General features: G+C 48.8%; 1 protein-coding gene across 2 annotated transcripts in view; it reads right to left on the bottom strand.

Annotated features, from left to right (window-relative positions):
• LOC147729466 (uncharacterized) overlaps nucleotides 1–16,527 on the bottom strand; it is a 101,238-nt gene extending 84,711 nt beyond the window's left edge. For both annotated transcript variants that reach the window (XM_086954335.1, XM_086954337.1), the window contains exon 1: nucleotides 16,405–16,527. In XM_086954335.1, coding sequence (XP_086810461.1) covers nucleotides 16,405–16,422 — 18 coding nt within the window. In that variant the 5' untranslated portion in view covers nucleotides 16,423–16,527. The remainder of the gene's footprint in view (nucleotides 1–16,404) is intronic.
• Nucleotides 16,528–16,919: the final 392 nt, after the last annotated feature.

Here is a 16,919-nt window from a genome sequence, read left to right as displayed (position 1 = left end):
CTTCTGACCAAGGAGGAGAATGTCAGTCTTTGAACCGTTAAGTTTTAAAGATGAGCTGTTCATCCATCCTCGTATCTGTGTCAGACAGTTGTATAGGTCTGCAGGTTTTTGAATTGGGTGAGATAAGGACACCACTAATTGTGTGTCATCAGCATAGCTGACGATACTCACTCCGAACGGGTTGACAACCTCCTCCAATGGGGACATGTAGATATTGAATAATGTAGGGCTCAGGGAAGAACCCTGAGGCACGCCACATTGGAGGGGTGTTTCGGAGGAACGGGTGTCATTCTCCCAGATCTGAAAGGAGCGTTGGCCCAGAAAGGACGAGAGCCAAGTCAGTGCGGTTCCTTCCACACCGACATTCCTAAGTCGGTGGATAAGGAGCTGGTGGTTGACGGTGTCGAAGGCCGCACTGAGGTCCAGGAGGATCACTGCCACTGATCCTCCCGCGTCCAAAAGTGCTCTGGCCTCCTCCACCGCTGCAAGGAGGGCGATGTCGGTACCTTGCCCTGGGCGGAATCCCGTCTGCGAGCTTTTAAGCCGATTATTGATTTCCAAAAATTGTGAGAGTTTTCTATTCACAAGCTTTTCGTCAATCTTACTAGTTCCAGGGAGAAGGGAGATTGGCCTGTAGTTGGCCAGGTCCACCGGATCCAGGGATGGTTTTTTTAGAAGAGCCTTGACGACTGCAGACTTCCAGCTGGAAGGGACGACTCCCTGTTGCAATGAGGCGTTGATAAGGTGGGTGAGGGGGGGAACGATGGTGGGTGCTACTTTCTTGAGGATGCGTAGCGGCGCAGGATCCCTGGGAGATCCGCTTTTGATGATATTTAGCGTGCTTTTGACCTCTTCGACAGTCACTAGTCCCCAAGAGGTTAGCCGGGGGGAGGTAGGACTATTATTGGTGTCTTTTTCCTCGCTCGAGTTTGTGGTTGGAATAGAGTCCAGGATTTTCTGGATCTTCTCCTTAAAGAAGTTAGCTAGTTTATGGCATTTTTCCTCATCTGCCTTGGGGTCTGGTGGGTTTCTAGGTCCGGGGTCTGGGACCTTAAGGAGTTCTTTTATAATAATAAAAGATACCTTGCTGGAGCAAGCGGAATTTTCTATTCTTTCTTGAAAGAATATACTTTTTGTCTTGCGAAGGGCGGTCTTATAAATTTGTAATGAGGTGTGGTAGGCGTCCTTCTTTACATTAGACTTATCCATCCTCCAGGAGCGTTCCGTTCTTTTACATTCTTGTCGCAGAAGCTTGAGCTCCGGAGTGTACCAAGGAGCGGGGCTCACTCGTTTGGTATGTATGAGAGTGGTAGTTTTGGGGAGGAGTTTGTCCAATGAGGATGTGACCCAAGAATTGAACTCTTCATCGGCAATGACTGGATCGGTGGAGAGGGCAGGGATAGAGTCCGTGAGAATGGTGGCCCAATCGTCTGGTACAAGCTTGTGCCATCGTCGGTCAGTAACCCGAGTTTTGGAGGGTTGGGAGGGTGCTATGAAAAAATGCCAGGAGATAGGGATAAGGAAGTGATCTGTCCATGGAAGAGGAAGGGGGGGGGGGGGCAGTGGTGATGTCGGTGATGTTAGTAAGGACGGGATCCAAAAGGTGTCCCTTGTCGTGGGTAGGTCCTTTATTGACCAGCCGGATGTTAAATGACATAAGGTCCAGAAGGAGATCAGATGCTGTCAGGTCTGTGGGGTCTGTAAGGTGGAGATTGAGGTCGCCCACGAGGAGGAAGTTAGGGGCGGAAGAAGCTAATTGTGACACCGTGTCAATGAGAGCGTTGAGGAATTTCCCTGGTGTTCCCGGAGGACGGTAAATCAACAGTCCTGAGAGGGAGTGTGCTGGGGAAGTTTGAAGGGCGAAGTGGCAGCTTTCGCAATCTTCAATGTTGGCATTGCTGGTTCGACAGACAAGGTGTTCTCTATGGATTATTGCCAGCCCCCCTCCTCTCCCTCTAGGTCTATGAAGAGTTTGAATAAGATAGCCTGGGGGAAGGGCGTTGACAATGTCAGAGTCTGAGCAAACAGAGAGCCAGGTTTCTGTGAGAAACAGTACGTCCAGACCTTGCATGATCATCTGCAGCGTACCCCAGGGCTCGTCCCTCAGCCCAACGCTGTTCAACATCTGCATGGCACATATTGCCCACATCGCCCGACAGCACAACCTCAACATTATCTCCTATGCCAATGACACCCAGCTGATCCTCTCGCTCACCAAAGACACCCACACCGCCAAAACCAACCTACAGGAAGGAATGAAGGCCATTGCCGAATGGATGAGGAACAGCCGGCTGAAGCTGAACTCGGACAAGAAGGAGGTCCTCATCCTCTGATCCACCCCTTCGGCCATGGACGACTCCTGGTGGCCGACCACACTAGGAACAGCTCCAACACCCACCGACCACACACGCAACCTAGGGCCATCCTTGACTCCACCCTCTCCATGACTAAGCAGGTTAACGCCGTCTACTCCTCCTGCTTCAATACCCTCTGCAATGCTCCGCAGGATCTACAAGTGGATTCCCACTGTGACGAAAAGAACGGTCACCCAGGCACTCGTCAGCAGCAGGCTGCACTACAGAAACGCACTCTACGCAGGAGCCTCGGCCAAACTCCTGAGACGGCTGCAATGCATCCAGAACGCCTCCGCACATCTGATCCTCGACATACCCCGCCGCAGCCACATCACACCCCACCTGAGAGACCAACCCTGGCTCCCCGTCAAGAAGAGGATAACCTTAAAGCTCCTCACCCACGCACACAAAGCACTCCACAACACCAGACCAGCGTACCTCAACAGATGACTCAGCTTCTACACCCCCATCCGCCAGCTCCGCTCCGCCCGCCTCACCTTCGCAGCAGTCTCCTGCATCCAAAGAATGACCTCCAGCGGCAGATCTTTCTCCCACCACGCCGTCAAGACCTGGAACACCCTCCCCACCCACTTACGCCAGACCCAAGACCTGCTGATGTTCAGAAGACTCCTCAAGACCCGGGTCTTCGAGCAATAGCAGCACCCCCCACCCCCAGCGCCTTGAGACCCTCATGGGTAAGTAGTGTGCTTTACAAATGCTATGATTGATTGATTGGAGGGGATAGTGGAATGATCCAACTCAAGGTGTAACACATAGGAGAGTATAGAAACTCCTTTCACCCTAGGCTATGAAGAGGATGGCCGCGTCAGTGGTAGAACACATGCTGCAAGGCGCAGGTAACATTTTGAACGGGGTCCCTCACTTCCACTGGAGCCTTTGAATCAGTGATAGCACATGCTATTAGTAGGGTGTGCGTGAGGTTAGAGTCCTTTGTGAGGATCAGGTGACTCTTAGATCAAATGGAAGCTTTCTTCATCCAGGAGGATGTGATGTGGCCTTTCAGGTAGTCTGGGATGGTGAAAGACATCTGCCTTCTCCAGACAAATAAAACGGCATCAAAACAGAGAATTAACCAGAACCGGTTTAGTGGCCATGATTCTTCAGCGCTCACTGTTCAAGGTCTCTAAAATTCAGCTGCGATTTCTCTCCAAGGACGTCGGAGCTCTGCCCCCTTTACATTTATAGTGAAAACATTGCAACCATAGCAATACAAAAAATCTGTGTTGATGCAGTCTAGTTGTTAGAATTTGGGGCAATGTCTGCCCCACTAACTGCATTGCTGCATGGTGGAAGTGGAAGAAGAGGTGACTCAGAGCGTTGCTCCCCCTGGGCGGGCCCAAAATCGAAGTATTTGTCAGGCTGACAATCTCACAGACCTGAGGCCTGTGGGGTCATCAGCTCAGCAAAGACTGAGCATCCAGGCCTAGTCGCCACCCCCTGATAACGTGGGGGTATTGTTAGCCATGGGCGTTCCAGATGAAAGCCCTGTAGCAATAAGCCTCCAGGTCAATGAGGGAGTGGAGAGCATTGCCACCACACCCTTTCCCAACTCGGAACCCACCCTGTGAGGAGTTGGGAAAGGGTGTGGTACTAGACTAGCTCCGGGCGGAATCCAAGAAATCCAGTCTGCGCAGACTAGAGTCAACTGTGGTGTGACTGCGACACACTGGCTGCGCGCCTGATTTGGAGCTCAGCGCCATTTTTAGCTCCAGTGTGCTGCTGAGTGTTGTTCACATAAGAGTTGATTTTATTTATGGCTGCATTAGTGCCAGCACTGTCTTTGCGCATAGGTACAGCACTGCAGGTTTGTGTGGTGACTACACACTGACTCATCGACGTCGTGTCTGAGTGTGAAGGAATCGGCAGACCGGACGGGCATCTCAGTAGAGCAAGGTAAAAAAAAGTGTAATTTCCCGGCCCAGGCCTATTTTGTAATAACGTGTAATTGGGCCCATTTCAGGGTCTGGTGGTGGTTCTGCTGCTGGCCCTGGGATAGTCAGTTAGCCTAGAGCTGAGTGAGAGCGCTGCACAGAGACTACAAAGCAAGCCTAATGAATGTGCCCTGCTTTTTCCACTTTCACCTGCGTGTATGAGGCACAACTATGGGTGCCAGGACATTTTTAGATATCATACATTAGAGCCCTAGGTAGTTCCTCAAACGTGCAAGTGAAGGAAGGAGGGCACATTCATCATTTGGCATGTCTGTGCGCAGTGCTCTCATTCCCTTGCTGGGCATGGCATCTCTCTTCACACCCCCGGGCAGCTGGGCTCCCATGAGGCACGCGCCCTTCTCCTTTCCATGTCCGTGCATCTGCAATTAACCAGACCAGGCGGGCTGTGTTAGCCTCCGGGTCTGGGCACATCTCTCTGTCCCCTGCAGTCTCACAGGGTCTACGCTAACCCTACTACACTAACCCTGCCACAAGTGCAGCTGCTCTCACCTCTTTCGTGTCTCCGTCATGTCCCGATTACTGCCCTTGTCCCAATTCATGCCCGAAAAGTTCAAGAATGTCAGACTATATTTGTAATTTACATACACAATCTGAGAACGATGGCTGGGGCATTTTTTTAAATATGCCCGGGAGCCCAAGGCTTTGTTTTACACATGACATGGATTGATAATAACACCACCAACATAAATGTGACAGGTGTGCCTGTTTTTCAGAGACAATCAATCTGTGGATGGATTTTTGCTACTGCCATCCTCAGGTTGTGCTCCACATCCAGTCTTATACGGTACTTAGTCTTTAATACCGCAAGTGCTGAGAACCCAATCTCACATAAATAGGACGAGCTGAAAGGCAAGAGAGTTTTGAAAGCAGTTTCTCCCAAAGCTGAATATTCTGCAGACATTTTCAGTCAAGACAGGGACTGTAAGGGAGACAGTGTTGTCAGATGTTTCAAGCACTCCCTAGCTCAGAGCTGGTACACGAGAAACAAATCTTCTCTAGAAATCATTAAAAAACGTTTTAGGCAGCATTATAATGGGATAATTGCCCACCAACCAGTTATGTATCCGAAGACAGTTGAAAGCCCACAGAGAAGGCGCTGAACAAACACCTTATGGAGAATTCCTTAGTGGTACGATAAGTTGCTTGCCTGAAGCAGTGGGGTTTGGGGCACGTCAGGCTTATGTTTAAAAAAAATAGAACTAATAATAAATGAATGATGTTGTCTAGTTTACTTCAGAGTAATGTTGTCTGACAGACTTTGTGATGGCAGGGACATGTTAGGGATTTTGGGTGCCCTGGATCAAAACAATTTTGGGGGTCTCTGCTCAGTACAGCTTTGAGTTTAAATGACTTACTTTCAGCTCTGCCATAGCCTATTTAGCCAGGCTTCTAACAGTGCACAGGCACTGTAGTCAAAATTCTAAAAGCGTTTACATCTAATATTCAGAGATATTGATGTGTTTTCACTGTTGTAACAAAGCAGCAGCCCACTAATTTTACAGTGAATAATATCTGTGATATCCTCCAATTTTTCATATGTGAGGACCCGCTTGGATCTAACTTTTTTATGGTTCACTTTTTTATGGTTGTTGCATGAAACAAACACATTTCTCTGCAAATAGTAATAGACTCCCTCACATCAATTACATTAAAAAGAAATTAAACAAAACTGTATTTGTAAGAATCTGTTTAGGAATTATTCCAGTCCATCAGTGCAAAAACAGAACTGTCTCTATCGAGGGGCCCCTGGAAGGCTGGATTGCAGTGCATTTAGATGTTTCCTTTTGTAATTTAGGACGAAAACCTTTATGGGGCACAACATGCCCATACTTGTGTACAGGGGTGAGTGAGGTGACCATATGAATTTGGGTGCGCATGTTAGTGCAGAGTGGGACGAATGAATGTATGGTTAGTGGTGGGCTTATTGGAGTGAGATTGCAGATTGAGCAGTGAGGAGGACAGGTGAGTAAAGTGTCATGACTGGAGGTTGAGTAGCGGGCTCATGTGACTGCGGGGTGAGGTACAGAGTGAACAGCGCTAGTGCATTGTGAGTGCAGAGTGATTACTGTGATTGCAGGGTGAGCGGGTGAATGGTGTGAGTGCATTGTGATCACTGTGAGTGGAGTGATCGCTGTGAGTGCAGAGTGATCACTGTGAGTGGATGGTAAGTGGGTGAATGTTGTGAGCGCATTGTGATCGCTGTGAGTGCAGAGTGATCGCTGTGAGTGCAGAGAGATCGCTGTGAGTGGAGGGTAAGTGGGTGAATGGTGTGAGTGCATCGGGATCAGTGTGAGTGCTGGGTGAGTGTGAAAGTGAAGGGCGAGAATGAGGAGTGAGTGGGCTGAATGCAGGGTGCGTTACTAGACATTTGAAGTAACTCAGCATGTTATTGATGGCAGCGAAGTGTTTCAAATGTGTTAAACTATTGCTATTATGGCCGTAACCAGGGATCAGGGTGGAGGAAATAGATAGTGTGCTGATCCCTCAACAAACTTCCAGTCTTATGATTAGGGTTGCCAGCTCATTATTTTGATGTCACCGATGGTTTAAAAATAAGCAGTCGCCTAGAGCTGTATTTTCAGCACTTGTCTGAGCATACTCTGAACAGCAAATATAAATAGAAAGAACTTTTAATTGTTTTCTAGAGCTGCCTGAATGATCCATGACTGATAATAAAAGGGAATAAAGACAGAAAAGTAACATTAAAAATGAATACATACTTCTTATTTATAACCATATTTAGGAATTTGCAGGCTGTTTAAACAACACATGGTTGGCTGGCATTTTGCGTGCCTGCCAGTTTAATTTTAAAAGAAACTTTCAGGGACGTTTTAGGGATTTTGGGGGCCCTGGGCCAAATGTATTTTGGGGGTCCCTGTTCGGACCAGCTTTGTTTTTATGATCCAGTCTCAGCTCTTTCATGCCTTCTTTGGTCAAATACTAAATGTGTGTACATCTAATATGCAGGGATAGTGATGTGTGTTTTCAGTATGTAACACAACAGATGTTGACTAATATTACTGCAAATAATCTCTGTCACATCCTCCCATTTCTCATATGTGAGGTCCTGTATTGAGCTATAATAAACTTTTTTAATGGATGTTGCATGACACAAACACATTTTGTCTGCAAAATGTAATAGACAAAAAAAGAATGATAGTAAAACGCTATTTACAACATTGTGTTTAAAAATGATTCAAGGTAATGAGGGCAAGACTCTGCAAAAGCCGGCTCTTCCAACCCCCCCCCCCCCCCCCCCACCTACTTTGAAAGGCTGGGGCCCTGGCCCAGAGCCGCTTTGCCCATGCCTTAAAACTTCTATGGCAACTGACTCCTTTCTGGGAAGAGCTAACTCTCCCAGGAGGGGTTTAATTCCTACAGCTGAAATGCTTCAGCTGCAGTGGGAGGCAAGGGGTCTCCTCTGCTAAAACTGAAAGCGTGTCTGTTTGTTTGTTTCTCTTGCCTCCCACTGCAGCTCGTCAGACGAATTAACCCCCTCCTGGGAGAGTCATCAAGTCAAAAGAATGGGTCGATTTCCCCTCCCTCCCTCTTCCAACCATCCTGGAGTAAACTCTAAGAAGGGTTGCGACGGACGCAGGAAACAAAGGGAAGACTGGAGTGGAGTGCGCCCCCCCTGGGAAGGTGTTGCGCCCCCAACAGATTGAGGAACTCTGTTTTAAGGGTTTTCAACAACTCTTCTCTAATCTTTTCCAATACTGAGAAATGTTGGAAATTTACTCCTGACAATGGCAGATGTAAACCTTCTTCCAGAGTTGGGAAAAAAGTAGTTGGAGTGAAAATAAACTATCGACTGGCTTCACGGTGAGTGACAGCATTCTGCTCTTTCACAAAGAGCATATCGGCACACAAAGTAATTTTGTTCAGTGCCAGTAACTAATGTGGCAGTGTGTGCTTTTTTTGAGATCAAAAACAATTTTTGCTTTGCCAATGTTTGTTATATTGGTGAGGGTCTGGCAGCTCTCACATCAATAAGGTTTTACACATACCATGCCAAAACAAGTCACGCATTGCCAAAACTAAAAAGCTGACTACCATTTCAGACCTACTGGCTTTGCCAATGCTTGTTTATTTTTGTTTCCCAAAATCTTATTGAAACTGGTTACAATGATTTTCTAATATGAACATTTTGGGGAAATACTAGCATGTATCAACACATTTTACAAAATGATGCTCAAAAGAAATGGTAACTGAAATTTTACAGTAGTTTAGCAAAAACATTTTTTTCCTACTTTAATTTTTTAGGAACATTTTATATTGTAAGCAAAGAATCATTAATCTTGCTTTCAAGCTTCTGCAAATATTTGCATCTAATCAGAGAGCATTCTGGGAGCATTAGGCATAGCCTCATATTGCTAAACTTTGAAACCGTGTGTCCACATTTTTATACTGTAACCACTGTCAGTAGTGCAGTCAGAACTTACATTTACCAAGAGCGCTCAGCCTAATAAAAAAGGCTCTCAATTAATGAACCATAAATACAAGTTTGAACAGCATTAACATATGCACGCAAATATTAACTTAACAGCAGGCAGTGCCCTTCCCTGAGCCTTAATGTGGTACTGCAAACTAGCAGCCAAAGGGTTTGCACAGCAGGGGGTTGGGCCTGCTTGTTCCAAAGACAAAATACACATTAAAAGTTGTTGCCCTTGACACCAAACAATATGTCCTGGGCGTCGGGCTATAGGAATTTGACATCTGAGCTCCCTTCCATTGGTTTTCCCCTACCCTTCCTATTTTGGTTTAAGAGTTGCCCGCATCTACGTGTTCGGAACAAAGAAACCACAAGACACCGGGTGTGGTGACGGGTATACATCTAAATCACACTATCCCCTCCTCACAGCGGTGACTGGCGGCTGTCTTCACTCCTCTCTTATGAGCCTCTGGGGTAACACCAAGGAAACAGAAGAGCCGGATCCATCCACCTATGATCCCCAACCCACCTCATCTGGAACGGACCAAAGAGAAGAGGGAGAAGAGACCATTGCCGTAACATCAACTCCTACAATCACTGATAATAAAAAGCGCACCTTTGGAAAATACATTCAGCCTCCGCGTCTGTTTATCTGACCTGCCCTCCCACACTCCCCAAACCCAAACCCAAATAGCAAAAGAAAAACATCCACACACACAAAAAACCCAAACAAAAGTGCAACATATTTTATTGCTCCAGTCAAGACCAAAATTGTGCTATATAAAACAGTAAAACTGTTTTTAAAAACGGATTATCTCAAACAAATTGCCACTCAGTCAGTACTCCTCACAGAGAATGAGCTAGAGAGAATGCAAGCTACAATGATAAAGATTACTGGGCAACCAAACATTAGCGAGTACTAGTTTAACTAGTTTAGGAGATAGTGAACCTCGACATTGATGTCATGCTCAGTACTAGAAAACATACAACATGTATTCGCTAAGTGGCATCCGACAAAGTACTAAACCATGGCATTTACATTATATTCCAAGGGAATATTACACAGACAGAAAATGCTCAGACACAGAACCTTTGAAATTGTTCATCAACACAGCCAAAATATTTAATTCAGGCACTGCACCAGGAAATGACCATTATGAACGATAGTGGCACCTTCTAAATCTAGTTTGCCAACCAGCTGGCAACCTTTTTTCCTAGGTAGTTCCTATTTTATGGATGTGGTGTGAGAAAAAAATGGGACCTCAGGTCTGCCAGGCCACAGCGGCCCTTCAATCATTTCTGGTTTTTCCAAAGACTCCCTGGGTGAAAAAAAGAGAAAGAGAAGGAGACAGCAAGGAAGGAAGGAAGGAAGAATGAAGAGAAATGGAGAGGAAAAAGAGGGTGTGAGAGAGACCGGCATTATAAGCCAAACATAAATAATACAATACCCATTAGATGCGAAGCCTTTCTACATCGGATACGGAGACATGAAATATACTTTTACTGATTAATGAAAGGGCCCCCAGAAACTGACCTGTAAGAGATGTATCAGACACTATCCAAGGAGATGATCAGACTATTGTAAAAGAATGGTTATGTACCAGGAGTTGCCCAGCTACAATGGTGGGGATTTAGATATTTGTATTTATTGTATATTTAAAGAGCATAGATCTTATGTTGTTAGCAGGTGCGGCACATAAAACAACAGGTTATATAGAAATGGCAACAAGCTGATTAGATAAGGTGCGAGGTTATGGTCTGATACTGTCAGATTCTGACCAAATATTATGCAAAGCATTGAGCTACTGTCTGTGTCAGGCACTGTTGCATGAAACGTCAAGCTATTGTGCCAGGCAAAGCCTTCCTCCCTCACAATGCCTTGCCTGAAGACGCTGCTGCGTAATTCTCAAATGCCACCACAGCTGAAACTGAGATGCTGTACACTGTGCTTAGAAATGCCAAGCTACTGTGCCAGGAAGACCATGAATGCAATGCCAAGCAGAGCCTGATAAGTTGGTAAGCATTGCTCAAATGCAGTGGAAGGATAAGTCCGGAATACATACCACATGGCGCCCAGAGTCCGTTCATGTGGCTACCTAGAAACCTCAGACCTGCCAACAAAGACGGTGCCACCGCGTGTCATGCGATATCAGCAACCTTCACGCGTTCACCCAGTGAGGATCTGATATTACATGGTGGCAGAAAGACTAACTGATAAACTCTACATAGAGGGGTTTTCTGGCTCATTTTTGGAGGCTCTGGTCTGCCAGTGGCTATTAATAATTTGTGCCTGATTGTGCCGGTGCCTCTGCCCATATCATTGCGTCTTCCCAGACTGTGCCCCAATCTCGCCTTGTTTCGCTTTTGTTTCTGCTCCCATTTTGTTGTTTGTTTGCCTCCCAGCCCATCTCTCCACCCCGCTCCCGCCTCCCAGCTGCTCCTCCCTCCCACAGATAGTAAAGGAACGTCCTGCTTGCCTTAGCGCTGTGACCGTCCTGACTCGTGCAGAAGCGGTCGCTCCCCACGCTCCCTGGTATCGTAGCGCTAGACTTCTCACTGCTAAATCTAAGTATTCTGTGCATTGCTCACATTGCCTGCATATTTACTTGTGCCAGATTTGTATTGTAGCGCTATATCGCATTGCCTGCATATTTACTTGTGCCAGATTTGTATCGTAGCACTATATCGCATTGCCTGCATATTTACTTGTGCCAGATTTGTATCGTAGCGCTAGATTGCGCTGCTTGTTTAATAATTTGTGCCTGATTGTGCCGGTGCCTCTGCCCATATCATTGCGACTTCCCAGACTGTGCCCCAATCTCGCCATGTTTCGCTTTTGTTTCTGCTGGCATTTTGTTGTTTGTTTGCCTCCCAGCCCGTCTCTCCACCCCGCTCCCGCCTTCCAGCTGCTCCTCCCTCGCTCTGCCCCCCCCCCGCCACTATCCACTTATGTCAGAGCAGCTTACGCGCAGCGGACGCGCCCCATGCCCGCCAAAGGTATGCCCGTCTACGCCCGTCCGCGCCTGCATCGCACCCAGCGCCAAACCCCCTGACCTCCGCAAAATCCACTCCACCCGCATAACGTACGACGCCGCAACCATCTCAGCACTTAACCCCGGCCGACTCCCAAACTGCTACCAAGCCGCCCCAGGACACACCCATGGACCCTTCACCTGCCACTCCTGCAAGTTCGACTGCTTCAGGACCCACACCAAATCCACAAACTCCAAACAGAGCTCCGACACTAACCACCTGAAGTGCATCCTGCTCAACACCCGCTCGGTCCACAGACACGCCATTGAACTTTGGAACCTACTCGACACCACATCGCCGGACGTCGCCTTTCTTACTGAAACCTGGATGAACGCCTCATCAACGCCCGACATCGCCATAGCCATCCCGGACGGCTACAAGATCATCCGAAAGGACCGCATCACCCAAACAGGAGGAGGCATCGCCATCGTCCATAAGAACACCATCCGCATCACGACCAGTTCCGACGATAACCTTGCAGCCGCCGAACACCTTCACTTCCAGATCCACACCGACCCCAAGACCACACTCAGAGGCACCCTCATCTACAGGCCACCAGGATCCCGCACACAATTCAGCGAAGACATCGCTGACTTTATCAGCCCACACACCCTCCCCTCCGAGGACTACATTCTACTGGGAGACCTCAACTTCCACCTGGAAAAGAACAACGACAGCAACACCACCACCCTTCTGGACAACCTCGCCAATCTCAGACTCAAACAACTTGTTGACACCCCCACCCACTATGCCGGGCACACGCTCGACCCAATCTTCACCTCCAGCAAGCACATCTCCTTCAATCACACCACAGCTCTCCATTGGACGGACCACAGCTGCGTTCACTTCAACTACAAAAAGACTACGACCCACAACCAATTCCCCGCAGAAACTGGAACAAAATTACCACCGACCAGCTCTTCACATCGCTTCACCAAAACCCTCCTGCCAAACCATTGGACCCAAACCAAGCAGCCACCAACCTCACACAATGGATCACCCACAGCGCTGACGAATTAGCACCCTTGAAAAACCATCAAATCAAGCAAGGTAGCAAAAAAGCCCCCTGGTTCAATGATGACCTTAAGAAATCCAAGAAGATCTGTCGCACCCTCGAGAAAGCCTGGCAAAAAAACCCAACCACTGACAACCTGGCCACCTTTAAGAACGCACCCGCAACTGAGCTGATCCACCAAGAAATCAGCATTCAAAGATCGACTCGACAACAACGCCCACAACAGCAAGGAACTATTCAACATCGTCAAAGAGTTTACCAACCCCACCGCCGGCACCAACGACATCACTCCCTCCCAAGACCTCGGCGACTCTCTAGCCTCGTTCTTCCACAACAAAATCGCTGACATACATAACAGCTTTGGAGACCAGTCCACCCCACCCACCTCCGAACTAAAACCCCCCTCCAACAACCTTTGCGCCTGGAACCCAATCACCACTGAAGACACCATCCGCCTGATGAACTCCATCCATTCAGGATCGCCAACCGACCCATGTTCCCACCACATTTTCAACAAAGCAGACTCCATTATCGCACCCCATCTCCGAGACGTCATCAACTGCTCCCTCAACTCCGCTACCTTCCCGGAAAGCTGGAAACATGCCGAACTCAGCACCCTCCTGAAGAAACACACAGCAGACCCCACTGAACTTAAGAACTACCGCCCCATTTCGCTCCTCCCATTCCCTACCAAAGTCATTGAGAAAGCTGTCAACAGTCAGCTCGCCGCCTTCATCGAATCCAACAAATCCCTCGACCCTTCACAGTCCGGCTTCCGAGCCAAACACAGCACCGAGACCGCCCTCATCGCAGCAACAGACGACATTCGAACTCTACTGGACAACGGAGAAACAACTGCCCTCATCCTACTTGATCTCTCTGCAGCCTTCGACACAGTCTGTCATAGCACCCTTATACAACGCCTCAGCAACGTCGGAATACAAGGAAAAGCACTGGACTGGATCATCTCGTTCCTCGCCGGAAAAACCCAGAGTCCTCCTCCCCCCTTTTAGATCAGAGGCCACCGAAGTCAACTGCGGCGTACCACAAGGATCATCACTCAGTCCCACCCTCTTCAACGTATACATGAGTCCCCTCGCATCCATCGCGCGCCAACACAACCTCAAGATCATCTCCTACGCAGACGACACGCAGCTGATCCTCTCTCTCACCAAAGACCCAAACACCCCCAAAACCAACCTTCACGAAGGAATGAAAGAAGTAGCCGAGTGGATGAAGAACAGCTGTTTAAAACTGAACTCGGACAAAACGGAAGTCTTCACCTTAGGATCACCCCCCACGCCTGGGACGACTCATGGTGGCCACCGGCCTTGGGAACCGCAACCAGACCAACGGACCACGCACGTAACCTGGGCTTCATCCTGGACTCCTCCCTCTCGATGACCAGACAAGTCAACGTCGTCTCATCATCATGCTTCAACATGCTACGTATGCTCAAAAAAATCTTCCGTTGGATCCCCACCGAAACAAGAAAGACGGTCACTCACGCACTGGTTACAAGCCGACTGGACTACGGGAACACCCTTTAAGCCGGAACCACAGCCAAACTACAGAAAAACTCCAACGCATCCAAAACACCTCAGCCAGACTCATCCTAGACATCCCCCGCCAAGCTCACATTTCCGGTCACCTGAAAGACCTCCACTGGCTCCCCGTCAACAAGAGAATAACGTTCCGTCTCCTCACCCACGCACACAAAGCCCTCTACGACCTAGGACCCGAATACCTCAACACACGCCTGTCCTTTTACACTCCAACCCGCCAACTACGATCGTCCAATCAAGCCCTCGCTGCAATTCCACGCATCCAAAGATCTACCATGGGGGGAACTCTCTCCCCACCCACCTCCGCCTTACACAGAACCACCTCTCCTTCAGAAAACAACTAAAAACTTGGATATTCGATATGTAAAGTACCCCCCCTCCCTCAAGCGCCTTGAGACCCTCTGGGCGAGTAGTGCGCTATACAAATTTCAAACTTGCCTTGACTTGACCGCTCCTAGTCCACACCCCCCTTCTTGCAAAGAGATATAGATTTGTAAGTTAGCAAGTATGAAACCTACTAGGAGATGCCATAAACCCCGCCAGGAGACACCATAAACCCCGCCAGGAGACGCCATAAACCCCACCAGGAGACGCCATAAACCCCGCCAGGAGACGCCATAAACCCCGCCAGGAGACGCCATAAACCCCGCCAGGAGACGCCATAAACCCTGACAGGCGATACCATAAACCCGGCCAGTCGATACCATAAACCCTGCCAGGCGACATCATGATCCCAGTGCTATAGTCTGAATGAAAGGCTTCTATAACTTCCCTTCACAGTGTTTTATCTTCAGTTTCCCCATAATTATAGATGATTTCATAGTTGCCAAAACAGCCACTCAAATTAGTCAGCAAGAATCTCCAAATACAACTCTCAGTGAGCACTTACCTGCGATGTCCTAAGGAAGACAAACAAGAGATTAACCTCTTGTCAAAACTTCAACCTGAAAGTGAACCCGTAACTGTGCATGTAGAAAGCAGAGGCAATATAAGCGACGTATTAAGCATGCATGAGCACTCTTATATTGCTGATTGCAAATTGAGGAAGAGTAATCAATATCCCTCGGTGCTCATGAAATCCTGGAACACCAGAGTCTACCCGAACTGAGTCCTATGTCCCACAAGATCGGTAAGAGATAAGTGAAGTTTGCAGTAGTGTGATTCTGCCTTGTCTGGCATTAGTGTTTGGGTACCCAATGCAGCTCTCCCTTGGACGGTGCTCTATGCTGGTAGAGGCGTTTTCTCCTGGTGGGGAGAAACAACCACCCTGATTCCTGCTGTGAGCCCATGCCCGACAGACATCAGTATTTCCTGGATCTACCCGCATGAGGGGAAAATAAACAAGTAAGTGCTGAAGAAATACTACTCTATTTGAGTGCTCGGTAGAGAGTGGGTGGGCTGGTTGCATTTCCTGTTCTGTGATTGGGTGAGAATTCTCATAGGTAAATGACTGGACTGAGGTCAAGGGTCGCACATATAATATTGTTCTACCATTCCAACATGGCCAGCGCATTGCTCGCGACTGTGGCGGCCAAGATTGAACCTTAAAACAACAACAGACAACGTTTAAGAGCTTTGCAAGACGGACTCATGGTGCTAAGTGTATTATTGCTCTCGCAAGCACAGGCTGAGGGCTGAGGTCGCTGCAGGGGGTCGTTTTGACTTGCATTCTTCTAATGCATCCTGCAGATGTGGTTGAGATGGTGTCAGCGGGGGATGCAGCAGTGAGGGGCTGGATTGATGGATGCATGCATGGGTGCAGAGGGGAGTGAGAGTGCACGTGTGATGAGTCACAGAGGCACTCTCGAGCAGACGCCAGGGCTCCTGTCTCTGCCAGTGCTTGTTGCGCTGCTCGTGCTCAGTCTGAAGGGGCCGGGGGCGCAGAGACAGGAGGCTCTGCCGTGTACTGTGAACCCCCCGGGCGGAGGCGGCCTGCCCGAGGGGGGCCCCGACCGGGACGGGGGCACTGTCGCGACAGGTCGCCGCTATCGCGATAGCCGCCTCCGGGCGCAGTCCAGGGAGGAGGACTCACCTTCTCCGGCTGCTCCATGGCTGCCGACGGGGCTCCGCGGGGTCAGGGTTCAGAGGGGGTCACCAGCTCCTGACCCCGGCTCGCTCGCTGAAGCAGGACTCAAGGCACTACAGCTCGGACACTGTCGCACTGCGCATGCGCAAACCACACGAGACCGCACGTGCGTCACTGCGCATGCGCGAACGGACGTGGCGCCCGGCAGGAGACGAAATGGTTTGTCACGCACCGCTCCACGACACCAACTTAGGCCTCATTTGTCATCTGCGCATGCGTACGCATTAGACACTATTGCCGCGTGTCACCGTCGTTGAGAAAAATGTCAGACCAACGCTAGTGTCACTATCGAAGACCTTTGGAGCATGCGCACAAACACTGCGCTGTTAACACGAAGGTGGATGGCCTTCTGAGCATGCGCACACAACCCCTGCTAAAGAAGCCTATGGTGATGACACCGGACTCTCTCAGGATATAACAGGAAAGGTTTATTTCTAAACTTAAGGACGTTCGCAACAGCA

The sequence above is a fragment of the Lissotriton vulgaris genome, chromosome 2_1, assembly GCF_964263255.1.
Source record: "Lissotriton vulgaris chromosome 2_1, aLisVul1.2, whole genome shotgun sequence".
Classification (NCBI taxonomy): Eukaryota; Metazoa; Chordata; class Amphibia; order Caudata; family Salamandridae; genus Lissotriton; species Lissotriton vulgaris.
The sequence above is the reverse complement of the archived record's forward strand: the minus strand, read 5'-3'. Positions and strand labels throughout refer to the sequence as shown.